The 27,375-nt window shown below is 36.7% G+C and overlaps 6 protein-coding genes and 2 long non-coding RNA genes across 8 annotated transcripts in view; 3 read left to right on the top strand and 5 right to left on the bottom strand.

Moving 5' to 3' along the window:
* Window positions 1–1,263: 1,263 nt before the first annotated feature.
* Window positions 1,264–6,956, top strand: LOC111800342 (squamosa promoter-binding-like protein 7). Its single transcript, XM_023683989.1, has 10 exons — window positions 1,264–1,968; window positions 2,428–2,597; window positions 2,686–2,912; window positions 2,993–3,067; window positions 3,163–3,270; window positions 3,559–3,676; window positions 3,911–4,043; window positions 4,853–5,012; window positions 5,399–5,917; window positions 6,255–6,956. The coding sequence occupies exons 1-10, from the start codon at window positions 1,436–1,438 to the stop codon at window positions 6,546–6,548; spliced, it is 2,337 nt and encodes a 778-aa protein (XP_023539757.1). The 5' UTR covers window positions 1,264–1,435; the 3' UTR covers window positions 6,549–6,956.
* Window positions 6,957–7,285: 329 nt separating this feature from the next.
* On the bottom strand, window positions 7,286–7,849 carry LOC111801123. Its single transcript, XR_002816085.1, has 2 exons — window positions 7,738–7,849; window positions 7,286–7,653 (listed from the first exon to the last, which is right to left on the bottom strand). It is a non-coding gene; the product is annotated as an uncharacterized LOC111801123 (long non-coding RNA).
* A 4-nt stretch (window positions 7,850–7,853) lies between these two features.
* LOC111801124 lies at window positions 7,854–8,294 on the top strand. The gene is made up of 2 exons (XR_002816086.1): window positions 7,854–7,952; window positions 8,108–8,294. It is a non-coding gene; the product is annotated as an uncharacterized LOC111801124 (long non-coding RNA).
* Window positions 8,295–8,926: 632 nt separating this feature from the next.
* On the bottom strand, window positions 8,927–11,127 carry LOC111801122 (histidine-containing phosphotransfer protein 1-like). Its single transcript, XM_023685107.1, has 6 exons — window positions 10,740–11,127; window positions 10,520–10,650; window positions 10,268–10,336; window positions 9,557–9,628; window positions 9,411–9,483; window positions 8,927–9,295 (listed from the first exon to the last, which is right to left on the bottom strand). Exons 1-6 carry the CDS (start codon window positions 10,797–10,799, stop codon window positions 9,239–9,241), a joined length of 462 nt encoding a protein of 153 aa, XP_023540875.1. The 5' UTR covers window positions 10,800–11,127; the 3' UTR covers window positions 8,927–9,238.
* Window positions 11,128–13,690: 2,563 nt separating this feature from the next.
* On the bottom strand, window positions 13,691–16,803 carry LOC111799909 (probable prolyl 4-hydroxylase 4). Its single transcript, XM_023683421.1, has 7 exons — window positions 16,531–16,803; window positions 16,341–16,398; window positions 16,156–16,260; window positions 15,380–15,437; window positions 14,627–14,802; window positions 14,292–14,361; window positions 13,691–14,183 (listed from the first exon to the last, which is right to left on the bottom strand). Exons 1-7 carry the CDS (start codon window positions 16,674–16,676, stop codon window positions 13,888–13,890), a joined length of 909 nt encoding a protein of 302 aa, XP_023539189.1. The 5' UTR covers window positions 16,677–16,803; the 3' UTR covers window positions 13,691–13,887.
* Window positions 16,804–17,485: 682 nt separating this feature from the next.
* LOC111799907 (uncharacterized protein At4g15545-like) lies at window positions 17,486–20,949 on the bottom strand (the record flags this gene model as incomplete). The annotated part of the gene is given in 9 exon segments (XM_023683418.1): window positions 17,486–17,906; window positions 18,063–18,141; window positions 18,407–18,449; window positions 18,868–19,095; window positions 19,275–19,370; window positions 20,138–20,201; window positions 20,315–20,371; window positions 20,486–20,554; window positions 20,635–20,949. Coding segments are annotated over 9 exon segments (1,008 nt in total). The 3' UTR covers window positions 17,486–17,813.
* A 1,140-nt stretch (window positions 20,950–22,089) lies between these two features.
* LOC111799910 (protein DMP2-like) lies at window positions 22,090–23,085 on the top strand. The gene has a single exon (XM_023683422.1). The coding sequence runs from the start codon at window positions 22,232–22,234 to the stop codon at window positions 22,865–22,867; it is 636 nt and encodes a 211-aa protein (XP_023539190.1). The 5' UTR covers window positions 22,090–22,231; the 3' UTR covers window positions 22,868–23,085.
* A 393-nt stretch (window positions 23,086–23,478) lies between these two features.
* LOC111799908 (putative TrmH family tRNA/rRNA methyltransferase) overlaps window positions 23,479–27,375 on the bottom strand; it is a 4,628-nt gene continuing 731 nt past the window's right edge. The window contains exons 2-5 of the mRNA XM_023683420.1: window positions 26,480–26,871; window positions 26,287–26,388; window positions 25,198–25,324; window positions 23,479–24,153 (exon numbers count right to left, since the gene is read on the bottom strand). Of these exons, the coding sequence (XP_023539188.1) occupies window positions 23,933–24,153; window positions 25,198–25,324; window positions 26,287–26,388; window positions 26,480–26,871 (842 nt within the window). The 3' untranslated portion in view covers window positions 23,479–23,932. The remainder of the gene's footprint in view (window positions 24,154–25,197; window positions 25,325–26,286; window positions 26,389–26,479; window positions 26,872–27,375) is intronic.

Below are 27,375 nucleotides of genomic sequence, written 5' to 3' on the forward strand. Positions count from 1 at the left end.
CATTTATTAATAAATTTCACCATTATAATTTTCAAATCATTACGTGCTAATTATTAGATACATAAAAGTGAACTAAATCATTATAAAACAAAATTAAATAATTAAATGGTTATTTTCACAAATATTTAATTTTTTTAATGGTAATTTAGAGTTGTATTCAACCTCAACTAGTAAATTATTCAAACAAATTATTAAATTGATTGAATTTATTCTAATATCGGCTAAATTAATAAAAATACCATAAATTATAGACCACGTTTAAAAAATATTAACTAAAAAAAAAAATGTCTAAAACATACATTTATTTGATGATGAAAGTCCCACATCGACTAATTTAGGGAATGATCATGGGTTTATAATCAAGCAAAACCACGAGAGCTTATGTTCAAAGTGGACAATATCATACTATTGAGCAAAACCATGAGAACTTATGCTCAAAGTGGACAAATCATATCATTGTGTTGTGGAGAGTTTCATGAAAGCTTATGCTCAAAGTGGACAAATCATACCATTGTGTTGTGGAAAGTCGTGTTCATCTCACGTNGTTCAATCTCACGTAGTATCAGAGTTATAGTTATTGTGGGCCCTAAAAAAAAAAAAGAGGCCCACCACTTTGGGCTGCCTGGCTTGTAGTCTAAGCCTACAGCGTTGCCCACAACCACCAGTGAAGATATTAGGTGGTGTAGTACAACAGTACTGTCGCTCTCATTTAACCTCATTAATTTTTTAATTTTTAATTTTGAATTTTTCCACCAACTAATTTAAGAATTATATTAGAAAATTTGGAGTTTTATTTATTTATTTATTTATCTTTTAAATAAAATAAAGTTTTACCCGAAACTTCAAATTAAATTTTAATAATTAAAAGTGTTAATTTTAAAATTTTCAAAAAATAAATATAAAAATATCACTAATTTTTAAAATTTTAATTTTGAATTATTCCATCAACCAATTTACGAATTATATTATAAAATTTGGAGTTTTATTTATTTATTTATTTATCTTTTAAATAAAATAAAATTTCACCCGAAACTTCAAATTAAAATTTAATAATTAAAAGTGTTAATTTTAAAATTTTCAAAAAATAAATATAAAAATATCTATTTATTATACATATTAAATTTAAAATTTTAAACGTTAAGCTGCTATAACTAAATTACCGAAAAAAAGAAAAGTATAAATTGGTGGGACGGAATAAATTTTCCATTTAAATTTACAAAATTAATTTTTTTATTTTTTTTTATTTTTTTATTTATTTTTTTTTCTCTCTCTCTCTCTCTCTCTCTCTCTAACGAGAGGATCCCACCAGAAGAGTAACAGAGCCATCTCACCCTCAAGCTTGACCTGCAAAGCTGCCGTCCCTTTTCCGCCACCTTTTCCTTCTCAACCACCAAGCCACACCCACCCTTTCTAGGGCACATATACTCCCTCTTCCATGGAGCATCCTCCTCCCTCGCCGCTGCCGGAGCCCTTATACGGTGCCGCCGCCGAAATGGACCTCCAACTTCCCATCGCTGATGACTCCTCCGCCGTTCTCTGGGACTTGGGGGATCTCCTTGACTTCGCTGGTGATGATCAGTTTTCTCTCCCTTTGGAACATGACAATCTGCCCTCCGACTCCTCTCATCCACTCGAGATTCCATCCGAGACTCTCCCTTCGAATTCTGACCGGATTCGGAAGCGTGACCCGAGGTTGACTTGCCCCAATTTCTTGGCCGGGCGGGTGCCTTGTGCTTGTCCTGAGATTGATGCGATGCTTGAGGAGGAAGCCGCCGCGTCTGGGAAGAAGCGGGCTAGGACGGCGCGTGTTGCGGCTGGAACTGTTCGGTGTCAGGTGTTCGGGTGTGAGGTCGATATTAGCGAGCTTAAAGGTTATCATAGAAGGCATAGGGTTTGTCTTCGATGCGCGAATGCTACTGCTGTTGCGATAGATGGAGAGACTAAAAGATATTGCCAGCAGTGTGGCAAGTAAGTTGCGTCTGTGGAGCTTGTGTTTCGATATCTTCTGTTTTTTTCATTCATTTTCAAGTTAATTACGTTTCTTTAATCGCTGCTTACTTATCGGTTATTGTTGATTTTTCACCTTGTTCAAGTGCTGATGCTGCTAGTTTGTGATCTATCGATGGTTTTCGATGGTAGTGCGCCTCTTTTACTTCTCTTCGTTATATCAAATCTTGTCACTTGATCTAGCATTTTAAACTGAATGTTCCTACTTCAACAGCATTGTATGATCTTTAAATTGTTTCCTCAATAATGGAAGTGCTTATGTATTGAATTAATCCTAAATGCTGAGTGCGTGGTTTCCATATTTTTCCCCTTCTGGTGCATCGCATGTTTATGTCGAAATACCAGAATTTTCAAGACCCAGAACAATGAAGGAGAAATTTATTTGCTAATGTTTCTTGTTTACTTCCAATTGCTTGGCAGGTTTCATCTTTTATCTGATTTTGATGAAGGCAAGCGGAGTTGTCGAAGAAAATTGGAGCGTCACAACAATCGACGACGTAGGAAGCCAGCTGATTCCACAGTTGCTATGGAAAGTGATCGAGCAGGCATGCATCTTGAAGATGTTTCTTGCGATGGCGATGCAGGGAAAGGTAATAATCTGAAGCAGCTGAAGCAGCAGAGTTATGAATCTTATGATTGCTGTATCATTGGATTTCTCACTGGCATGTTTTCTTGCAGATGATATTGTTTCCAATAACCAAACTGTTCAAAAGGAGGTGGTGCATTTGGAGTCTGAAGATGGGATGGTTACCCCCACTGTATGTTCAGCTCCCGACCTGCAGAGCAATATTGAGAGCGGGTTAACTTTTATGGCAATGGGTGAAGCTCAAGTGGATGGAGGAAAAGATAATTTCAAATCTCTTGCTTCATCCTACTGCGACAATAAAAGCACATATTCATCAATGGTGATGATTTAAAGATTTTCCCCCTCTCTATTTTCTGTTTATTTTGGGACGTAAGATGATTCCAAATCACTTTGTTACAGTGTCCAACAGGCCGAATATCATTCAAGCTTTATGATTGGAATCCTGCAGAGTTCCCTAGAAGACTTCGGCTCCAAGTATTTTAATCTCTACAGTTTAGTACTTAATGAAGAATAATTTTGTTCATCAAAGGTATTAGAATTTGGTTAATTTGAATTCAAACCCGTTGCAGATATTTGAATGGTTGGCTAATATGCCTGTTGAGTTGGAGGGATATATTCGGCCTGGTTGCGTAATTCTGACTGCATTTGTTGCAATGCCAAAGTTTATGTGGATAAAGGTGATTTTGAGTTTATATTTTCAAATATACCTTTGCTTGTTATAAGTTGGTAGCATTTTTGCTTTCCTATATTCTGATGGCTGCAATTATCAGTTTAATATCAAGCATCTTTCTCTTTAAGGATAGCTGATTAATCATATCCTGTAACAGCTTCCGCATGTCTGCCCCTACTCATAATTACGTTGTCTTTAACTGGAAGCCTTGCCCTCATGGCTCCATGCTTTCTTTCAAAGAATTATCTGAAAGCTAGTCTCTGAATTTTCTTAAACTATATCAAACTACTGGCAGTTACTTGAAGATCCTACGACACACGTGCACAATTTTGTAGTTGCACGTGGAAGACCGCTTTGGGGGAGGGGCAGCTTGCTTGTTTATTTGAACAACATGATTTTTTGCGCAGTGGAAGGTGTGTCCACAATTCATCATTTTACTTTTTTATTCATCATGAATAAGAGCATGTTTCATCACTAGTGTACTCTATATCTTCAAAAAATAAGATTCCTACAAGGCTTTGATTTTGTCTCATCACTAGAGATTTGAGTCATCTTAGAAATTACTTTTTGAATAAATAGATTATTGAATTTTCTTGCAGGTTTTATTTATTAATATTTTCCTGAGGATTTTTCGTTTAATTGTACAGGGGGTAGTGTAATGAAAATTGAGATGGATATGGAGGCTCCAAGACTTCACTATGTACATCCTACATGCTTTGAGGCTGGAAAACCCATGGAGTTTGTTGCTTGTGGAAGTCATTTGCAACAACCAAAATTTAGGTATTACAATAATAGAATTATACTCACTTCATATTTTATTTGACCCCCAAAAAAGATCCTCTACGTGATTCTCCGGTCATATCTAAATTATTATCAATATCACGAGGTTTTCGGTAGCTACTAACTCACTTCTTCTTGGTTATTTGGAATTTTGGTTTTACTTTACTGTCCCTTAAATTTTCCTTTCATTATTCCTGTAATATGCTCATGGATTATCTATCCATTTACACTTCTATATTCTTTTATCAAGTTGCAAGTTTTGTTTCTATAAATGACTTTCGATGTCTATATTTTTCTTCTTAATGGTGTTGCTTACCTAAATTTTAGTACACTTTTGAATGCCTCAAGGGGAGTGGCAGCCTCTTTGGTCCAAGTCTCGAGGATTTTGCGTCCAAATGATTCTTCCGTTAAACTTAAAAGAAAAAACTCTTTGAAGTCTGGATTAATTCCTAATCCGTTGGAGTGGAGTGAGGTCCAAATACATCAATTTTCCGTATGGGTGTTATTGGTTTGGTTCGGCTTGGTTTGAGTGCCAAACCACAAAAAATATTTAGAAAAAGCATAACTGCGCTAAATGGTAGAATACTACGTAATCAAACCGCCCCATATTGCTTAACTGACAGTTTAATCAGTTTGGTCTAGCAGTGAGAAATTGCATGCTTGTATGTATGGCTGGAAGGAATTTAAATATTTTGTGTACTGTGGAGTTTCTATGTTCAATTGTATCTCTATTCATGCCGAAGAAAAGGGTCCATGACCTGCACAATAAAATTCATTATATATGCTGAAGAAAGTACTTATGCTCACAGGTCACTTGTATCTTTTGATGGCAAGTATCTGGCACACGTTCAATCTTTTGTTATTCCCCATTGTCAAAAAGAAGGTGATACTAAGCAGAGCAACCACCAAGTGTTCAAGATATGCATACCTCACACTGAACATGATCTTTTTGGCCCTGCATTTGTTGAGGTATGTCTATGTTTTCCATCTCATGTCCTTTGATTCATTAGTCTCATCTTCCCCTGCCATCCTCCCCAGGCATAAAATCAGACGGAAACAAGGTTTAAGAAACAATTATCAAAATATATTTTCATGGGATAAATGTTTTCTGAGCAATTTTTAAACTAACATCTTAACACTGCCTAAAGTTTGTCTCTTATGGGCACACATGCGAGAGAGAGAGAGAGAAGGAGAGAGAGAAGGAGAGAGAGAGAAGGAGAGAGAGAGAGAGAGAGAGAGAGAGAGAGGACTATGAGGTGGGATTCCACTAAGAAGGAAATATTGGTTTTGTCTCGTCTTCTAATATGTTTATTCTTGCATTCCACTCATAAACTTTCTGTAAACACACTGTGTAGGTGGAGAATCAGTCAGGCTTGTCAAATTTTATTCCTATACTCATCGGGGATAGTGAAACTTGTTCTGAAATGAAAACTATACAGGAGCGGCTTGATATGTCTCTGCCTGTGGAAGCTACTGGTTCATCATACAAATATTGCGAACATTCCTCATTGAGACAAAAAGTATATTCAGAACTCGTGACGGACATATCTTGGTTGCTTAAGAAGCCTTCATCGGAGCCTCTGCAGCGTATTATGAATTCGTCACAGATTCATAGATTCACACGTTTGTTGAAATTTTTGATATCCATCGACTCAACTGTCATTTTAGGGAGAGTCTTAGAACATCTTAAGATTGTCATGGGAAATGTAGAATCAAATGTGGCAGCTAATGGTTTCAGTTACCCCGATTTAAGGTATTTTGAGAAGTATTTGGATTATGCAACAGTTGTTCTTCAACTGAATCTTCGAAGGGACCGGGTTTCTCAAAGCTTCTCCAAGAACAAATTGGCTTCAGTTGATCCTGGGACTGGACTGGTAAGAATTTTTCTATATTTTCTGCAGGGTTAAATTTTTTCAAGATACGAGTAATTTAGGTATTTTGACTCGAGTTTTGTATTCTTTTAGAAACTCTTCTTTCTTGAGAAAAAAAATTACTTGTGACAAAATTTTATAACAGTCCCCTACCACCTTAAGCACCCTGGAAGATTTGAGCTATCGAATACCTCCTAGAACAGTAGTAGAATCCTATTGTGAAGCTTGAAACATGGCCTGTAAAATATTTGTTTCTAGGGAGCTGGTTGACTGTAACATTCATCATGGATTTTCATAGGAATGGCTCGGTTATATCTCTTCTGTTTGTTTTTACCTGCAGAAAATGGAGTCCGAAGAAAGTGACCATTTTCGAGCAGCGTCTGGTTCTACTTCCACCAGTAGTGTGGAAACACGACCCCTTTTGAACGAAAAGCTCCGGGAGAAGATCATGGTTCAAGAAAATTCAAGAAAGTCATGTGGTCTTCTCTTCTCAGGGACTGTTTTTAGGCGCCAGACTGCTCTATTTGCAATCACCTTCGCTGCAGTTTGTTTAGGAATATGTGCAGCTTTAGTTCATTCTCACAAGGTTGGCGAGTTTGCTGTTTCAATCCGCAGGTGCGTAATGAATACTTGAAAAAACAGTCTGCTTTGATCCATCATTTGTTCTGCTGAAAATTAGTTCAAGAACTGCCAATCTGTGGCCGGCGAGGGTGAAATGAATGTTACTAGAACTTGGTTTTACTGCCAAGCCAAGAGGGTCACCATTACCTACATAGCTTTTTTGTGTTTAGAGAAAAAAGCCTCTGGATCATTATGTTGTTTGATGCTGATTATTATCGTCCTACTCGGGTTCGGCCGATAGGAATTTCCCGTTAACAAGGTGGAGTTCAAAATTCGGTTCGGGTCACACAGGATGTCGGATTCCTAACATTAGTGCAGTTGCATCACCAGTGTATTGTAATAATTTTCACAGCTAATAATGAATTTCTCATTCCTATGATCTCAATGAAATGAAAAGAGCAATATTATCATCTCAAGTAAATCTAAGAATTTCTGACCATTTAAGGTGAATCTACACGGATACTTCCCGTCACTCCCGGACCTATCTCAGAGTCAATTAACCTATGACCTATCTTGGATTAAGCTCATCTAGCTTGAACCTAATTGAAACATAGAGACATGGATTAAGCTCATCTAGCTTGAACCTAATTGAAACATAGAGACATTGATCACTCAACCTGAACTCTTGCATTTGGTTCTAAAAAACATGGACCATCAACATACAACCAAAATCAAAACATCAATCCCTCGTCTTGAACCAAGAAATAAAACATAGGTACACCATGTACGGTGACTATGGTAGCTAATTACCCGATCATATAATAAATTTATATTATAACATGTCAATTAATATCCTTACCTTAGTTTACAAGCACAAATCTATACAATCTCCTCTTGGTAAATGGTAAATTCTAAGTAAGCTAAATCTATTAAATTCTAGCTTTATATAAGGGATCGAGCAGACCAAACTGGTTTAATTGAACCGGACCGACAGGTTTAACTTTACATACCACCAAACCGGACCGGATTTCACATAGACCGAACCGGTCAATCCTCACAGCCCTCCTCGCGATTCATGACTAGATTCCCGCGATGGCACGCGTTCTTCGGCTGTTGAGGAACTGCAACCTCGACGACGTTCGACCACACAGTGCGGTGGCAGCCACTTCCTAGGGTTCCTACACAGCGCAATGGCGGAAAAGGCAAGGCAACGATGAGACTAGAATGACGAAGAAGAACCTATCAAAGAGGTTTGAACTTACCGACAATGTTGATTACGACGATGAACCACCTCGACTGCGCCCGGGAGTGAAGCAGGCGAGCGGCGGGAATCGAAATGTCTTCACTCTATTTGTAGCTGATTTGTAAACGNAAAAAAAAAAAAAAAAAAAAAAGGACATCCAATCTTCTCTTCGCCATCGTTTGCTGTCAAGACTCTTTACACTTGAAGCAATTATACATCGATTACAAGCATGTGGTAAGAAATTGCCTATTAATTTGCATAGAGGACTTCAATTCCTCCTATTCTTCATAATTTTTGTTTGGTTAATTTCTCTTGTACGCAATATATTATACCGATTCAGAACCTTTGGATTTCTTATGAAAATCGACTGTTATTTTCTGTCATAACAGCGCATTGTTCTGCTGGAGGAAACTTTGTTGGGGGAAATTCTTGGTGCCGTAGTTCTGGCTGAAGGTCTGATTGAGCCAGCTCTTGAATCCAAGCCTGTAGAAATCTTTGCGGATAGTGATGAATCTCAAGATGGCCAAACTGTCATCTATGAACCGAACAGCCTACTTTGATCTATTTGCAAAGCGGGTAAGTGATAAGATACAATCTCAATCTCAATCTGCAGTGGTTAAAAGCTTTAACGACCAAAAAGGAATGTGGAATAAACAAACTGCAAAACCACGCCTGTCATTATTGCCATTGGTCATGTGTTTGCTGATATTCATCAAACTTTTGGGGCATTTGAATGAGAAAAGTGTGCATTTCGTGGGTCATAGAAAGCAACACAACAATAAATCTAGATTATCAACCGCCCAAATCTACCATGACCAATATTGTCCGCTTTAAAGCATTTGTTAGGAAGAGATTTACACACCTTTTTAAAGAATGTTTTGTTCTCCTCTCGAACCAAGTGGGATCTCATAGTCCACCCCCTTGGGGTCCAGCATCATTGCTGGCACACCGCCCGATGTCTGAGATACCATTGTAACAACAAGTCCACGCTAGTAGATATTGTCCACTTTGACCTGTTACGCATTGCCATTAGCCTCATGGTTTTAAAACACGTCCACTAAGGAGAGGTTTCTACACCCTTGTAAGAAATGATTTGTTCCCTTCTCCAAGAGACGTAGGATCTCACATATTATTCGATGCCTGCCTACTTAGTCCATAGTTTGCATTACTTCATTCCAAACAGAGTGAAAGTCCAAGAAAATTCAAACTAGACCCAGAAATGTGATCAGTATGTTTTGATTAGCAGAAAACAAAGGGAACAAAGACATAAAGAGAATATTTGCCTCTTTGAAAGCACCCAGAAATCTTCTAGGACTCCATACATAACAAATAGTTAAGCTCAAAGACACAGAAAAGTCGAAAATTCAGCTGTAGAAAGCAATGATGTTCTGAGTGAAAAGGGAAAAGGCTTTGAATTTGTACAAGCACAAGTAACAGTCAATTTGAGAATCTAAAGAAGAACAAGAGAAAGGAGACTCCACAAGAACAAATGAAAATCTTGGCTCATGGATTTTTTCAGTTTAAGACCCCAAGTCCATTGGAATGGACCCTCCAGCATTCAAAATCCGTTTTTCGAGCTGCAGTAAACGAAGTTTCGAGTCAATTTATCCGTTTTTGTTCGAGAAACCGAACGGTGTAAAGATGAGATGACAAGAAGAAATGGCTTAAGTATCAGAGAGCTCTACTACTCACAGCAAATAGGTAACTGAGCTTCTCTTTAACACAATAGAATTCTTGCTGTACTTGTTGCAGGCATCTTAAACACCTGCAGCAAACAACAGTTTACTGATTGAGAAGAACACTTTTGAATGATCAATCAAATAGTGAAAATAACTCACCCTTCTGCACTCTGTTGGTCGCAGACATTCCGGAAGGCAATGCAGGCGTTTTTCACTCTAAGTGCACCTATGCTACATTGCCCACAGAGGAGTCAAAAACAACAAACACAACAACACAAGGTCAGCATTTTCTCCATGACTTTTAGATTTGATATGCATCATGAATATCCTATCTTGATTTCCATGGTTAAAAACGGTTTCAAATGATTGGTCTTGCACAACAGTCCATAAAGTCCTTTTGAGTCAATAACTGTAACAGCCTAAGTCCACCGCTAGTAGATATTGTCCTCTTTGAGTTTTCTCTTTCTGGTTTCCTCTCAAGGTTTTTTAAACGTGTCTACTAGGGAGAGGTTTCTACACCATTGTAAAGAAGTTGTAACAGCTCAAGCCCACCGCTAGCAGATATTATCTTCTTTGGGTTTTTCCCTTCCGGGCTTTCCCTCAAGGTTTTAAAATGCGTCCACTAGGGGGAAGTTTCCACATACTTATAAGATATGCTTCGTTGGAACTCCCAGTTTTGTTCTCCTCCCCAATCGATATGAGATCTCACAATAACATATGGGAGTGAGAGATTCCACTCTTTGACCTCTTATTCAAGGATAGTGTATTTTCAAATTGGCATACAAAAATGTTCTTCAAATTGTAAAAAGATGTAGAAATGTTCTTATCAGTCATATCCATTCATAGGGAGAGAGAAGGAAAATAGAGTACCTGGAGCTGCTGCCCTTAAGCTGATGCACATGATCATCAATCTTTTTGAAGTCCACACTTGGCTGTGATCTAACAAAAAACAAACCAAAAACACACAAGAAACATAAAACGATTCATCCAAAGATCTGCACAAATCAATGATCGATGAAACTTGATACTGATTCAAGAAAGAGAAAGAGAGAGAGAGAGAGAGAGAGAGATAAAACAAAATTCCAAGAGAAACAGCCAAAGAGGGGCTGAGTGAGTCCTTACAAAGCAAGGCTGAGTTTATTGAGAAGCTCCTCGGTATCTTCAAAGAAAAGAGTCACCACTTCAGAAACAAAAGTTGGATTACTCTCATCTTGTAGTTGCAAAAGCTGCAAATACTGACCATCCAGAGTCCCCTTTTCCAAACAAAACCCACAAAAAACAGAACAAAAATAAGATTCATACACAAAACAAAACAAAACCCAGTTCAGATTTTGAGTTTTACCTCACCCAGCCATGATTTTATATACTGAACCCACTGTCTCTGCATCGATCCCACCTCCATTTTTACGCACTAAAGCTTCTTTTAACAACCCAAATAGGAACAACACGATCCAGAAAACCTGTTCTTCGATCACAGATCTTGGGAATGAAACTGAAAATCAGGGTTTTGGTGAAGAATCGAGACACTAAGAGTGGGTTATTCGGCGACGGCCTCAGCACGAGGAGGCGAAGCAGCTTTTTTTTTTTTTTCAGACTGGATTTGAGGATCGTTCGTCTTACAGGATCAAAGCTCCCACCTTCTGCTTGTCGTTTTCTTTTTCGTTGATTTTAAATTTATATGGTTCTCCGAATTTCATTGGCCACTCTTTAATTTATGTTATCAATGTTCTTTTTTCATTTATAGAAAATTTTGTTTGTTTTAATTCATTGAGTTTTAAAAATAATCTATATACTGCCTGTAAATATATTTATATATTTTCCTCCCTCCTTCAGGATAGCTAATAAATGAAACGTTTCATTTAAAAATATTTTTATTAAAAAAGTCCTANGCCCTTTTTTTTTTTTTTTTTTTTTAGTTTATAAAAAAATTTCACTTTTAATCTACTTGGTTCGAGATTATCTCTTTTAGAAAAAAGTATTTTAATTATAAGTCGAAAAGTTGGTCAATGTTATCCTTAATGACTAATTCGACTATAGTTCACACATTTTTATCTTTTATAAGAGATATGTTTGAATATTAATTACGTGTAATTGTGTCGTAATTTTTTCTTTAATGCTAATATAAAAAATACTTATTTAAATTATTTATTTTTATTTAGTCTGCTAGGCAAACACGACTCTTCACAATGGTATGATATTGTCCACTTTGAACATAAGCTCTCATGGCTTTTGCTCTAGGCTTCCCAAAAGGACTCACTCTAATGGAGAGAAATTTTTTATTATAAACTCATGATCATTTCCTAAATTAGCTGACGTGGGACTTTTATCATCAAACATTTCCCCTCGAACAAAGTACACCTCCCCTTAATCAAGGCTCGACTTCTTTGGAGTCTTGTCATTTTTTACTATGCCTCCGAGGAGGCTCGACTCCTTTTCTTTTAGAGTCCTTTGTTCGATATTTGAGAATTTACTAATCTATTAGCACGACTAAGTTTAGGGTATGACTCTGATATCAAGTTAGAGGAACGCGACTCTCTACAATAGTATGATATCTTTGCTTTGGGCTTCTCCAATGGATGGAGTATTCTTTTGTTATAAACCCATGATCATTCCCTAAATTAGCCGACGTGAGACTTTCATCATCCAACATAGTCTACTTTAAAATAAATATTCATATTTCTTTCTTGAATTTCAAGAATTTAAATTTGAAAATACCAATATTTTAATTAGCAGAATTATGTTTAAGTTGATAATATTCTAATCTATTTAGCGATAATTGATATATATATATATATATCGTCATATTAAAAAATTATTGGTATTTTGTTAAAATAGATATTTGGAAAGATTTGGTTGGCTGTTTCTGCCTGTTATGTAATATTTTTTCTTTTCTTTAACTAAATCTCTAATTTTGGGACAAGACAGCAGCCATTTCTGACCGTCTGATCTGTTGCCATATTTTTTTTCCATATGATTTAATTAATTAATTAAAAACCTGATTTTGAGAAATGGGACAACAAATCCTACAGCTGTTTTGCTTTTTATTTTTTTATTATTAATTATTTAATATTATTGGACAGTTGGAAATAACATGCTTTGAAAACAATTTATTGTTTTATTTGTTTAATGACGTGTTTGATTGGCTCTTAATTTTTCTATATATATATATATATATATATATTTTTTTAATGTTTGGTTGAAAATTCATCTAACTTTTTAGGTTCATGCACACTCTTGATTGCTTGACCCTCCAGATTTCCTTTATTTTTTTTTATTTTAAAAATATTTTCTTATATTTATTTTCAATTTTTTAAAATATTAAAACAAAATTTAAAGTTAGTTTCTACCGTTATTATTTTTTTTATATAAAAATAAATATTGTTATTATTTTTATCAATTTTATAAAAATTAATTTTTAAGTTTATTGATAGATACTAAATTTGAAGGTCCTAAAATGGAAAAAGTTAGAAAATAAAGGATCAAAATGGAAATTAAATTATTTACTTCTCACTTTATTTTATATTTTATATCGCAATTTAAATAAATGGGAGATTCAATGACCTTAATAAAAGTGAGATTATTGATTGAGTTTATATTTTTGTTTTATAGACTAATTCTTATTATCTCTTAAATTCTATATTAGTTTAGGTATTTTTAAATCTTATATCACAAAATTAGTCTTTAATTTAAAAATATAAAAATTAAAATAAAATAAAATTTAAATTTTAGCGACTAAAATAAAATAAACAGAAAAATTAATCATTCATATTCTTAAATATTTCTATTTGATTCATAGATTTCAAAATATTACATTTTTAATTTTTATTAAGTTCATATATTTCAAATTTTCATTTTTTTTACTAATATTCAATTTTGGTTTTGTGTTAATTTTCTACTAATTATTTAATTATTTTTCACTAATTTTCTATCACTATTAAAATTATTCAAAATTATACCTTATTATTATTTTAAATTAATTACTCAAAAGTTAACATCGACTAAAAAGTAAATATTAGTAAAAAAAATTAATAAACTCGAGATTAAAGGTATAAAATCTTTTATAAATCAAATGAAAACTAAACTCAAGATAAAAAAGAAAAAAAGAGAAACATTTTAAAATCTAGGAGAACAAATGAAAGTCTAACTCAGAAAGTCAGTAAAAATACAACATTTTGAGATAAAAAATACAACATTTTGAGATAAAAAATACAACATTTTGAGATCGAGTCAATTGAAAACCATACTAAAAAAATTAGGGACGAAAAGGGAACGTTTTTCAATTAAAAAAAACTCTTAAAATCCGAATAACTTGCCAAAACTAAATTATTTTCAAATAATGTTACATGATTGAGGTATCAATACATATGCTAACTCTCACAAAACATTGCAATGAAAATGCTATCAGGAAAACAACCATTTGTGTTTTTGGACAAGCTCTGCAAAACACTGAGAAATGGAAGGAATGCACATAAAAGAACCGAGCAAGTTTATCAACAAACCTTGCAACTTTTCCTGCAATAGCCAGGAAGCTCAGGAGATCCCACCATATACTCCGGATTATTCGTGCACTCACCGAGTTCAGCCCATCTCTCACAACTTGCATTGTTATCAACGCAACTCGTATGATCACTCACGATCGTGTCGAAAGAATCGACATGAATCCACTTTGTTGCTGACCATTTCTCTCCTTCAATCACAGGGCAACCTCCATGCAGACTTTTTGTGTCTGGAACAGCATTTGGATGAAGACTGAAGAAGAGAAGAGCATCACCCTTCCGTGGTTTCACTGAATATTTTAAAGGTGGAGATTAAAGAGAGAAATCTCGACGAGTTATCGCTTTCTACTGACTTCATAAATAGGATAGATGTTAGAAAACTGACTTAAAACACTCACCTGCTATCCCTTTCTTTGCACAGTCTGAGAGATCTTCATTTGTTTCAGAAGCCTGCCGTCTTTGAGATTCCTGAACTCACATGAATGAACAAACATATTCAATATTGATATTTTGATTGAAAAGAAAAATGTTGATAAATTATCAGTTCATACAGCGGATTTGATGAAGTAAGTCAATAAGTAGAGACAGATATATCTTCCTTAAGTACGACAACTCGAGAGAAGAATATTTGCAAAGAATATTGTACCAAGAAAAACCAAAGCTCTTGATTATGGCCGAAGTACAGAAAAAAGGGTTGCAATCAATTGGATTAAAGGGAAACACCAGGACAAACCTCGGCATTAGGAAACACAGTTTCACCACCTTTTTCTACATTGGAAAGATACATAAGAACAGTTGCCATTCGGTGTCCACCTCGGGCAATATTAACCTTGTCAGTAAAGTAATCGTAATGGACATCATACTTCTGCCCATATTCATATCTCAACACTTGAATGTCTTCTCCATTTTCTGAAATCAAGCACATTCAAGTTTCAATTTACCAGTAAAACCAATGCATAAACAAGCTATCAATGCATGAGTCAAAATTTCCACATCTTATATAAATTTAGTTTCAAACTCAATAGTTTTCCTTTTCCTTTTTCACCAAAAAAATGAAAGGGCTTAGTCGAAACACTGTGTTTCTGCCCAGCTGCAAAATTCTTTTTAGACTCTATCACTTGATTATGTATTATATAATTATGACAGGGGATCATGTCTTCTGGAGTTCACTAATTTATACGGAAATCAGAACCAAATATTGGTGAAAGAACTGTGCTAGTTGCATACAGAAAATGAGATAACTTTTCGTTATCTGGTTTGTTCACTTTAGAGATTTAATACGATTAGTCCAATATTTCTCTTTATGGTTTCAGTCATAAGAATGGATAGAACTTGAGAACCCAAAATTTAAATTCAACTGCAAATGCCTCTATCCTGTTAAAATCAAGAGTTGCTATTGATAACGGAAAGCAATTTATAATCTAACATAAGTTGCTTAAGACTATGGAATTTAACCAGAAATTTGCGCCTTCTGCTAATGGCTTACCTTTTGGCAGGAATGTCCATGCTGCAATTTTGTCTTCAATACCAGAAACGATCGGATCCTACATGATATACAGACAATAAGTTCACGGAGGGGAGATAGAGAACGGTTATCAGGTTAGAAATTTGTGCCTAAACCCTATCTGTATACTGAGAAGAATTAAGGGTGACCTTTAATGTTTCCTGCTTCAATAGTCAGTAAGACAGAAAAATTCGAAATGAAGAAGTAATAACATTCTTAAAAAAATTTGACAAACCAAGATACCAATCATCCAGACTAGTTCAGAATGAAGAAGTAATAACATTCATAAAAAATTTGACAGACCAAGATACCAATCATTCAAACTAGTTCAGAATGAAGAAGTAATAACATTCTTAAAAAATTTGACAAACCAAGGTAGAATGAAGAAGTAATAACAGCCGCCCCTTCTAAATGAATGTCGATTGTTGAATATTGCTTCAATCAACGGTTCAAAAATTTTCCTTTTCTTTTCAAATGGTGACTTATAACAATATCAGAATAGAAAATCTGGTTTAAATAACTGCAATGGCATTCATTCACTCATTTCATATTAAGATAAACTTCATAAGTCAAACCAATATTTAACCGATGGATCTCATGAACCAAACTCATATCTGAATTTCTGGAGAATCTTAAATGTTTATTAAACCAATACATATCGAAATAAAAGTGTAGGATTTAGGTTTGAAGGTGATTTAAGATCAGTATGCTTCTATAGTGGAAACTTAAAAACTATAAGAACGAAACGCCGCACAAACCTTGGCTTTATGAATAAATGCCCCAGAGCTAGTTCGGACCTCGCTGACCTTGCTCTCTCCAGACAAATGATCCGCAACAGCAGATCTCTTCAACTCCGCTTTAGCCTAATTTAAACAAAAAACAAAAATTAACCAAAACAAAAATCGCGTAAAAAAAAAAATGAGTCGATACTATTTCAACTCACAAGCGAGATGAGATGATCGCATTCCAAGTCCGTGAGAAAACCTTCATACACGAAAGCTCTGCATAATCATTCAAATTGAAACGGAAACGGAAACATCAGACCGTGAATAAATCTAAACGAAGAATGCGATTAACAAAATCTAGATACCAAAACAAGAAGACTACGAGCAGAATGGTGAACGATTTAGTACCGGGGACTCCATGAAATCTGTTTGACTTTTGCAGGATTGACGATTGAGCTAGCGGAACCTGCATAAGAGCTTGAAGCTCGCCGGAGAAGCAACGAGATCGATATCGAGAGGATAAACAGCAGATTGCAACTACAAAATTTCGCCATTGACTGAATCGGATCAGTGGAGAAAGAGAGAGCGATGAAAATAAAATAATAAAAGGTTTCTTTCCTCTGAAAATTTTCAGATTTCTAGTTCCCTTAGCTGCTTCAACTGCCAAACTTTCTAAGTCCCACTCACACACTTCGCACGTGTCTCCAAATTATAATTTCTTTAGCAAAATATTGATTTTTATTTTTAGAGTATTTTAATGTCATTTTTAAAAATAGTTCATTTTAGAAAATCTCAATAAATATAAATATATTTTGATAGGTTTTCAGTTAAAACATGTTAAAAAATTATCGAATATAATAATTTATAATCCTCATTTTTAAATAAATAAAATGTATATTTACTATTTTAATTAATTTATATCTATTTAATTTAATCATGTCATTTTATATTAATTTATATTCATTATGAAATATTTTAATAATTTTATTATTATAAATATGGAACATCCATATGAATTCTCTAGAAAAATAGTTTATTATATTTTTTACTTTATTATTTTTTTTTGGTATTTTCTGGTTTATAAGTAAAGGAATACATCTGCTCAAAGTAAAACTACGAGAGCTTATACTCAAAATGGACAATATTATACCATTCTGAAGAGTCGTGATTCATAACAATTATAACTTCCAACCTAATTTGAATCGTTAGTAAATATGATATTAAATTATTTAATGGAATGATAACGTGTTAGTTAAGTTCAAATCCAAGTATTTACCCTTGTGTTTATCCATAATCACCACTATTAACTATTAATGTAATCATAACATTTAATAATGTTATTGATAATTAAGTCCCAAAAAAGTATGTAATAAGCAAGGTTCCATCTTATTCTAACTAGTGGAATTTACACTCATTTGATGACACAAGTTAGGCAAAGAATTACAGAACAACGTCATGATACCGACATAAGGTAAGTGATGAGATAGAGGAATTTCCCATGATGAGAAGGACGACTTCGGATCAATTGAATCCTTACGTACCTGTATATACTAGAGGAGATCGCTATGATCGTTATTGTATCCATATCGAAAAAATGAGACAAAGTGTTCGGATCATGTACTAGTTGATGCCAACGAACGAACCTAATAGCAGATATGCCAACGTTTGGCTGCATTTCTAGTTTAGTTTCTTCAATGGAGACTGCGAGCAACCAATCCCTCAAAAACAGTATAAAGATCTTCGTTATCGTGGCCGAAAATCTCCTTTACCTTCTTAAGCATCTCCTGAAATCATATCTAACTCGATCAAGCACCACAATATCGACAAAAAATATTCGGAGTGGCAGCTACATTAGTAACTTGGGGGCATGGTTAAAATGTTTTGTTATCAGAGTGACAGACACATTGCTGCCATGCATCATTAAGTATGAGAAAGCGAACCTCTTTCGTTTGCTTGTGGGAATTTAGATCCTTGACATTTGCTAAAAATGCAGCAAACTGATCATAAGACAGACGGGTCCTGAAAGGGGAAGGAGATGGAAAGAAGAGTTGAAGAATGCTATGAGAATTCAGAAATGAAGAACACAGGGCAAATAATTCACGCTATCAAGTTCTTTCCTGAAGGGAAAGTTAGTGCTTTCTTGAGCTATGATAGCAGGAAGGGAAGAACAACATTGTATTGTTGAACAGCAAGAAGTTCAAAATGGTGCTATCAATCACATACGTAGAAAGGGAGTATCACATCAGCCATTACTTACGAGCATTATACAGAAACGTATGAATACCTGACTTGTCGGAAAAGTTCCTTCCCATCGACCCGAGCTTGCCCTATAGAAGATCAAACAAGAAGAACCTTCATCAGGAAATACAATTCTAGAGCCAATCATTGAAGCTGGAGGTTATTGTACAAGGATAAACTATTAGCAGCATCAAAATTTAGATCACCAACTTGCAGGTAAAACAATCTTCTCTTAGCTCTTAGTGACTGATAGATAATATACAACTGATTTGGGGAGCAAACGTGGGCAAGAAATTTAGTCAATAAGAACTCGTAAATAAACAAGATCTTCAGTGCCAAGTTCATATGAGTTATGAACGTAACTCTTACTCTCATTCTAGGAGTAAAACTGATGTAAAATAGTTGTCAAAAAGGTCCATACATCTACTGCGAAAGCCATGAATGCATAACAACCAAATGAATGTTCTTAATGAAAGGAAATTTCTGAAAGCAACGCAATCTGCAAACCTTTGTCTGAGGAAATTGAGGGCGCGGAAGAACATACTGAAGATCTATCTTCAAAAACGTTCCTGGAGGTTGAAAAGGACATTGAATGTCGCCTAGGTGACACATGTCTAGATGTTCTCTTGGGAGATATTGATGCTGATAGTGAAGGAGAAGAATTATGGGGAGTAAGCCGAGGTGTACTTAGTTGTAAGGCTAACAGGAGGCCAGGCGCAATACGAGGTCGAATTCCTTCAAGAAACAAGTAAAATTACAACTCCAATCTTCTTTTGGTTTCTACAAAGTTCTAACAATCTTTACAAATTAGTTCACTGAAATCAATTATTCTCCACTCTATGGATTATGGAAGCAACTATAATCACCCATAGTCAAAATCAGTAGCTACCATGAAAAACTAGAGTTCTACTTACCATCGAAATCATGATCCTCTGCTAATGAATTTCCCACTTCAGAAGTCTGGCTCTGAACCGATGAGTATCTGGAGGACGGCAAGGATGAAACATCTTCTGAAAGAAATAACTTTCTCAACATGTCAAAGACTATATGCAGGACAAGCATCTTTTTCTCAAAACACAAGTAAAATGGAAAATTTCCCAAAATTAACTCCAGGATATTGATAGTGGGCACATAAGATTCAATGGGTAAATGAAGAACTATACATCAAATCACAAACAAAAAGGGGGCCTCCTGATTCAAATACATGTCCAAACTTGGCTAATTTAAGAAACGATCATAGGTTTATAAATATGGAATACATCTCCATTGGTATAAGGCCTTTTAGGAAAGTCCAAAAGCAATGCTACGAGAGCTTAGATTCCTAACATGGCATCAGAGTCATGCCCTAAACTTAGCTATGTCAATAAAATCCTCAAATGTCGAACAAACAATTGTGAGCCTTAAAGATGTAGTCAAAAGTGACTAAAGGGTTGAACAAAGGGTGTACTTTGTTCGATGACTCCAGAGAAGGAGTCAAGTCTCGATTAAGGGGAGGCTGTTCGAAGGCTCCATAGGCCTCTGGTGAGGCTCTATAATGTACTTTTTTCGAGGGGAAGATTGTTGGGAGGAAGTTTCACATTGGCTAATTTATGGAATGATCATGGGTTTATAATTAAGGAATACATCTCCATTGGTACGAGGTCTTTTGGGGAAGCCAAAAGCAAAGTCCTGAGAGCTTATATTCAAAGTGGACAATATCGTACCATTGTGGAGGATCGTGATTCCTAACCATCCATGTGTGAAAAGCTTAGCTTAGATACGAAGGATAAGAAAGAACCTTTAATCTGGGAAACAGTAGATGGTTGGCTCGGTATCTTAGCGACCATTTCTGGAACTTCTGTCTGTAATAACAGCACAAAGCAAAGAAACGAGTAAACCAGTATCCATCAAACACGAAGCCTGCTTAAACAAGCTCGAGAAATCTTTCTTAACTGATTGTAAAGGTTTTTCTTACACGGATATCTCCTTCCTCCTGAAGTGATAGCATCAGTGTCTTCCTAAACACCTCCAACTATAGAAACAGAGATTGTTCATGTCCATTTTCACATCATTAACAGAAATCAAAATTCACCAAATGGACAAGAATTCTATTGAAACGACAACAAAATCAAGCAATTTCACGCACCTTCGCAACATCTCCCCTCAGCTTCTTCACGGTGTTCGACAACGAGGCGTTCTCTTTCTCCAAGCTCTCCTACAACACCATAACCAAAACAAAACGATTAAAAACGAACACAATTCCACAACAAGATTTAAACAACTCCGAATTCAAACCTTCTCCTCGTCGGCCCTGGCGAGTTTATCGACGGTCTCGGAGAGAGAATCGTTGAGCGATTCGATCTGGAACCTTAAATCCGCTACAATCTCATCTTTCTCAGAAATTTTAGAGCGCAGAACAGAGGACTCTGATTCAAGCATCGAGACGCGAGTCGAAAGAGCGATGGAAGTGATTTTGCGGGCGACATCGAGCTGTTCAAAAGGATCAGAAGGAAGCACTTGCAAAACTCTATCAGGAAGATCAAAGCCGGAACTGCCAGATTCTCTCCCTTGCATTTTCAACGCTGTCTCTGTTTCTCTCTCTCTCTCTCTCTCAACGTAGCTTCTCGTAACTTCAATTACAAGCCTTCATTTCCGTCCGCCATTGGTAGATGAGCTATGATCGAACCAGATGAACCAGGAAGAATCATGAACAGTAGCAAAACGGAGAAGAAAGACAAATTGAGAAGATTGAAACACAGAATTGAGGGAAAATAGAGTGTTCATTTGGAACTGAGACATCTGGCGTTGAACAAAGGGCCTGCGATCCCATGGCTAGAAAGGGACAAGCCGTTTTGTTTTTTTTATTCTTTCCCAAAATCCACTTTTTTTAAGTTTTGGATAAAAAAAAAAATATATCATAAATAAAACTTCAAAAATTAAATATTACTTTCTCATAAATAAAATTCAATTTCCTTTGCTAACTTGCACGTTAATCCTCTTATAGAATAATTCGAATTACGAGTTTATAAACGTGTCGTTTTCATTCCCATGTCTGGTGTTGGGCTCTAATAGCGTTTGTTACACCCAAGCCTTGTCCCACATTGGAGAGGAATACAAACCACCATTTATAAGGGCGTAGAAACCTTCCCCTGTTTTAAAGCCTTGAGGGTGAGCTCGAGAGGGAAAACCCAAATAGGACAATATCTGCTCACGGTAGATGTGAGTCATTACAAATGGTATCAGAATCAGACACTACACGATGTGCCAGCCTTCTCGCTGTTCTCCGAAGGGAGTAGACACGAGGCAATGTGCAATAAGGACGCTAGCTCCAAATGGGTGGGGGCGGTCCCACATCGATTGGAGGAAGGAAAGAGCCGGGGGTGGATTGTGATGTCCCACATTGGTTGGGGAGGAGAACAAACCACCATTTATAAGGGTGTAGAAACCTCCCTGCGTCTTAAAGCCTTGAGGGCAAGCCCAAAACATTTATAAGGATGTGAAACTGCGTCTTAAAGCCTTGAGGGCAAGCCCAAAACATTTATAAGGATGTGAAAACGTCTCATGTTTTAGAGTCTTGAGGGCAAAGCTCGTCTCATGTTTTAGAGTCTTGAGGGCAAAGCTCAAAAGCCAAAGAGGACAATATCTCCTCCAGATGGATCTTGGTTGTTACATATCGTCCACACTAACTCCACACATATGTTCATCATCAAAATATTTTTAAAAAACTCAATTATTGTTCATCAGACCATTTCTGGAAGTAAAAGCAAAAGAAGCACCATCGTCTTCTTCATAGATTTGCGTATAAGCAAAATCCCCAAATCCCTAAATCCCTAAATCCTTCCTTCTTCAATCCGTTATTTAAATCTCCAAATTCCTCTGCAACCACCATCCAATGCCTCGATCAAAGCCGAAAACAAGAACAACCAGAAAACCATCAATCAAATCCCCACTTCAATTCATGGCCGCCTCCGCCACCGAGAAAACCCTAACCGGCGTCGGAAACCTAATTCGCCTCCTCCCCACCGGTACTGTCTTCCTCTTCCAATTCCTCAGCCCAATCCTCACCAACAGCGGCCAATGCGAACCAATCAACAAATCTCTCTCTCTAATTTTGATCCTCTTCTGTGGCCTCTCCTGTTTCCTCTCCTCCTTCACTGACTCCTACACTGGCGACGACGGTTCTCTCCACTGGGGCTTTGCGACCGCTTCCGGAATGTGGCCGTCGCCGGAGTCCAAGAAGGAGGATCTGACACCCTACAAGCTTAGGGCAGGGGATTTCGTACACGCAACCTTTTCGGCTCTGGTTTTTGGAGCTTTGGTGGTTCTAGACTCCGATACTATGAAGTGCTTCTTCCCGAGCTTTGCGGCAGCAGATAAATTGTTGGTTCAGGTTCTGCCGCCGGTCGTCGGAGCGGTTTCGAGCGTGGTGTTTGTGATGTTTCCTAATACTCGCCATGGCATCGGGTACTATGATTCCTCTGCAACTCCCGGCGGCGCTAATTCGCCGCTGGTTCGGAGAGGTGCCTGAGGTTTCCTCTGGCCATAACATTTCTAAACGTATTTATAATGAAACTTAAAAGATTTCTGTTTGAAAGGTGAAAGGGATGTTTGGGTGTCTAAATATGTAATTTTACAAATTTAATTATTTGAAGCTTTTAATTATATTTTGATTAAAGAAGGTCGGTATATGCCAATATGGGGATTTAATTGTGTTTGGATCAATAAAATACCCGCAAATTTTAATTTTAGTAATTTTTTTAAAAAAAAGTTAAATTACATATTTACCCTTAAATGTCAAATTTGTGTCCTTAACTTCTAAAAAATNTGTGTTTGGATCAATAAAATACCCGCAAATTTTAATTTTAGTATTTTTTTAAAAAAAAAGTTAAATTACATATTTACCCTTAAATGTCAAATTTGTGTCCTTAACTTCTAAAAAATAAAGAAAGTTGCTCGTTTTTTATTGTTTAAATGTTTTTTATTGTTTAAATGTATGGTAGAATGATAACGTATTATTAAGTTAACAGATCCTCTCGGTTGAAAGATCTCTTGTACGGATAGTACACGTTCCAGTTCAACGAACATAATTCTAAATGTTTTGTTATGAAAAATACCTCGTGTGATGATTTATTACACGTAGAAAAACAATTTAATGACTATCGATAAGATTTAGCCAAAATTTCCAAATGGTACAAACTGATATAACTTTTGTATAAGTAATCTAAGTATGTATCAATGGCATCCCTAATGAAGAACATGTTTGAGTCAACCTTGCAACCCTTTGCTTTAAATCCTTCTGCCTTCTGCTTGCTTTCTGTCCTATTCTTACAAACTTGCCTTAACAATGTGGTGGTCGGAAGTACCTTTCGACGAAACGACCGAGTAAGTCATCAAGCTAATTAACTAAATATAACTGCACGAACGTTCTAGGAATATCGAAATCTAAGAACAAAAAAAGATAAAGACAAAGGAGAAGGAGTTCTTTCTTTCCAGAACAGCTTCCAGCAATGAGCTACAATAATCATGCAGTCTGCTGTGGGTTGTGTATCAAGAAGGTTGGATGTCGAATGACGACTCCCAGCTTCAACTCCGTTCATTCGTTAATAAACAATGTATCAAGAAGGTTGGATGTCGAATCATCGATCGTTCCCTCGTCAAAGAAGCCTTTCGAAGCATTATCCCGCCTGGACTTTCGCTCTTCAACAATAGATTCTTCTGTTTCAGGGCAATAATTCCGCTTGCCTTGCTTTACTGGTCTTTCGGCCACTATAAACTTGTTACCATCACGACATCGCTCGGGAAAGCCTGCCCAAACTGAAAAACATGGTTGATGAGAGGTCAATAATGTCTAGAAAAGGGGACAAGTATCATTTCCAGTTCATCAAATAAGGCATAACCAACCTGATTTTCACTTAAACCTCCAATATACACACATGAGAAAGAACCCTAATACAATAATAGGAGAAGAACGAAACATTCTTTATAAGGGTGTGGAAACCTCTCCCTAGCAGACGCGTTTTAAAAACCTTGAGAGGAAGTCTGAAAGGGAAAGCCCAAAGAGAACAGGATCTACTAGTGGGGCTTGGGTTGTTACAAATGGTATCAGAGCTAGACAATGGGCGATGTGCCAACAAGGAAGCTAAGCCCCGAAAGGGGGTGAACACACGGCGGTGTGCCAGCAAGAACGCTGGGCCCCAAAAGGGGGTGAATTGGAGGGGTCCCACATTGATTGGAGAAGGGAACGAGTGTCGGCGAGGAGGCTAGGCCCCAAAGGGGGGTGGATTGTGAGATCCCACATCGGTTAGGGAGGAGAACGAAGTACTCTTTATAATGATATGGAAACCTCTCCCTAGTAGATGCGTTTTAAAAACCTTGTGGAGAAGCCTAAAGATGACAATATCTGCTAGCGGTAGGCTTGGGCTATTACAGCATGCATACTTAATGTCGATCCAAGATGATCGTTAATACCAAGTATGAGAGCTATTAAAAACTGCAACATCATTTGATTCAACCAAGCCATACTAATTCCTAGGACACAGTTTCCTAAGTTTCAGCTTGAAGGGATCATTTCCCATAATGAACTGATTCAGAACTCAGAGAAAGGGATCAAAATAATCAGATCAGATAACTGCCCCTCCTTACACACTTTTAAGACATATATGCATTTCTTCCTAAAGTCCTTCCATCGATCACGTAATTTTACAGTACTCATGATTTTACATGGTAAAAAACCAAACGTATCAAACCGAAAACATTAAGAGAGACTGGTAATTCTCATAGGTGATAGAGATTAGACATGTATTTAAAAGAAACTCAAAAGGGGGAGATGAAAATGCAACAGTTCTGAGTATTAATTACCACCAAAATGATGTAGGACAATTGAAGCAGCTACAGTGACATTCAAAGAAGCGGTGCCGACACCATATTGTGGGATGTAAATGAAGAAGTCGCAGATTGCACACTCTTTAGCTGAAAGCCCTGTTCCCTAGAAATATCATATGCATATAAACATCAAAAGGGTGTCTTCTTGCTGAATTAGTGTATCAAAATTATTTCCAAATGATTCTGATCCAATTCAATCTTGATGATCATGCTACGAACTAACTCACAATGCCTAGAACATCATAGAGACATGGACTTAAGAAAAAAGCAAGAGATCTAAAATGACATATTAAATCCTAATGACATCACATCAAGAAATGGAAGAATAATCCATCACAGAGAATATGATTGCCAGAGAAACTTTAAGCAATTATCGTTTATTTTTTTCATCAAGGAATCGGAGTTCACTCCTTGCATTAAACTCATCGCCGCCTCCAAGCCCACCACTAGCAGATGTTGTCTTCTTTGGGCTTTCCCTTTCGAGCTTCCCCTCAAGATTTTTAAAACGTGTCTGCTAGGAAGAGGTTTCCACACCTTTATAAAGAGTGTTTCGTTCTCCTCCCCAACCGATGTGAGATCTCACAATCCACCCCCTTTAGGGTCTACCATCCTTGCTAGCACTCGTTCCCTTCTCCAATCGATGTGGGATCCTCCAATCCACCTCCTTTCGTGGCCCAGCGTCCTTTCTGGCATATCGTCTCATGTCCACACCCTTCGAGGGCTTAGGCTCCTGGCTGGTACATCGCCCGGTGTCTAGCTCTCATACTATTTGTAACGGCCTAAGTCCACCGCTATATTGTCCTCTTTGGACTTTTCCTTTGCGTCTGCTAGGAAAAGGTTTCCACACCCTTATAAAGAACGTTTTGTTAACTTCCCCCATCGATGTGGGATCTCACAATATGTGAGAAACCGAGTTGTAATTGAGAAAAATGAAAGAACTAATGGGAGACAATAAGCTCTACAGGTCCTATGTATAATGGAATTAGAGAAGAACTTATTAACTGACAGCAGCATATGGTGATTAATAAATGCAATAAAAAATGGAATTCCAACACAAAAACCAACCTCGTTGCCGAGAAGAAAAGCGGTGCTCCTCTTGAAAGGATGCTGATTGACAGCCACGGCGTTATCAGTGATCTCCACGCCACATATATCACAATCCTTCTCCTACAGACACAGACAGAAAAAAATTCAAATTTCAAAACAAACCCATAACCTAATCGAGACCGATGAAGGGAAGAAAGAAAGAGGGCAGAACCTGAAGGAAATTTCGGGCGTCGAGAAGGGAATGAAAATGACGGAACCGGACGTGAGAAGTGGAACCATGGCTACCAAAGGCGTTGAAGTCCCGACGGCCGACGAGGATGACCTCCGATACACCGAACGCGGTGGCGCTTCGGGCCAATGTGCCAACGTTGTGCCTTTTGGCTATGTTATGTACGACGACGTAGCTTTCGAACCCCATTTCGAATTCAATGGCGATGAAATGATTGAAGAGAAAGTGATGGGGTTTACGGATTGAGGGTTTTGACAGAGCCCGCAACTCAGTTCTGGCGGCGGATCGAAGAAGAAGGAGCGGTTCACAGTTCAGCCTGGCCCGGGCGTCTGATGAATTCTTTTCAATACGGTGTCGTTTCACGGCTGTTCCCACCACCGTTTACACGCTAATTTTAATTTAGTATTTAAAATTTTTAAATTTTCCAATCTTATATATATAATTGCAAATAAGAGACTTCAAATTTTACTCTCTTACCCATTTAATTTCTTTTTGTTTTATTGTTTGTAATTAAGCTTGGAAATACTATTTTACCCTTGAATTTCTTTGAAAAAGGGTTTTTTTTTTACAAATATTATAGATTTGAATCTCGACTAAAGGTTAAAAGCATATATGTCTTACCCAATCGAGCCACGCTCGTATTATCATAAACATAAATGTTTTATAACCGATATTTCTAGTAGCTAGATTTTGGAGGAATTGGCGTTTTATAACCGATATTTCTAGTAGCTAGATTTTGGGGAGATGGGCGTTTTATAACCGATATTTCTAGTAGCTAGATTTTGGGGGTTTTAATCGATATTTCTAGTAGCTAGATTTTGAGCGTTTTGGGGGAATGGGCGTTTTATAACCGATATTTCTAGTAGCTAGATTTTGGG

This window comes from Cucurbita pepo, chromosome LG08, assembly GCF_002806865.2.
Source record: "Cucurbita pepo subsp. pepo cultivar mu-cu-16 chromosome LG08, ASM280686v2, whole genome shotgun sequence".
In the NCBI taxonomy this organism is placed as follows: Eukaryota; Viridiplantae; Streptophyta; class Magnoliopsida; order Cucurbitales; family Cucurbitaceae; genus Cucurbita; species Cucurbita pepo.

What these genes read in the sequence shown, in the direction of transcription:
- LOC111799909 (XM_023683421.1), bottom strand. Translation starts at nt 16,676, where the DNA reads ATGGCGAAATTTTGTAGTTGCAATCTGCTGTTTATCCTCTCGATATCG. An exon ending in GCGATCATCTCATCTCGCTT is followed by an intron (nt 16,261 to 16,340) that starts GTGAGTTGAAAT and finishes TGTTTAAATTAG; the next exon opens with GCTAAAGCGGAGTTGAAGAG. An exon ending in TGCAAAGAAAGGGATAGCAG is followed by an intron (nt 14,184 to 14,291) that starts GTGAGTGTTTTA and finishes TAAAATATTCAG; the next exon opens with TGAAACCACGGAAGGGTGAT.
- LOC111799910 (XM_023683422.1), top strand. Translation starts at nt 22,232, where the DNA reads ATGCCTCGATCAAAGCCGAAAACAAGAACAACCAGAAAACCATCAATC.
- LOC111800342 (XM_023683989.1), top strand. Translation starts at nt 1,436, where the DNA reads ATGGAGCATCCTCCTCCCTCGCCGCTGCCGGAGCCCTTATACGGTGCC. An exon ending in CTAGAAGACTTCGGCTCCAA is followed by an intron (nt 3,068 to 3,162) that starts GTATTTTAATCT and finishes AACCCGTTGCAG; the next exon opens with ATATTTGAATGGTTGGCTAA. An exon ending in TTGCAACAACCAAAATTTAG is followed by an intron (nt 4,044 to 4,852) that starts GTATTACAATAA and finishes TTATGCTCACAG; the next exon opens with GTCACTTGTATCTTTTGATG.
- LOC111801122 (XM_023685107.1), bottom strand. Translation starts at nt 10,799, where the DNA reads ATGGAGGTGGGATCGATGCAGAGACAGTGGGTTCAGTATATAAAATCA. An exon ending in AATAAACTCAGCCTTGCTTT is followed by an intron (nt 10,337 to 10,519) that starts GTAAGGACTCAC and finishes GTTTTTTGTTAG; the next exon opens with ATCACAGCCAAGTGTGGACT. An exon ending in GACCAACAGAGTGCAGAAGG is followed by an intron (nt 9,484 to 9,556) that starts GTGAGTTATTTT and finishes TGTTTGCTGCAG; the next exon opens with GTGTTTAAGATGCCTGCAAC.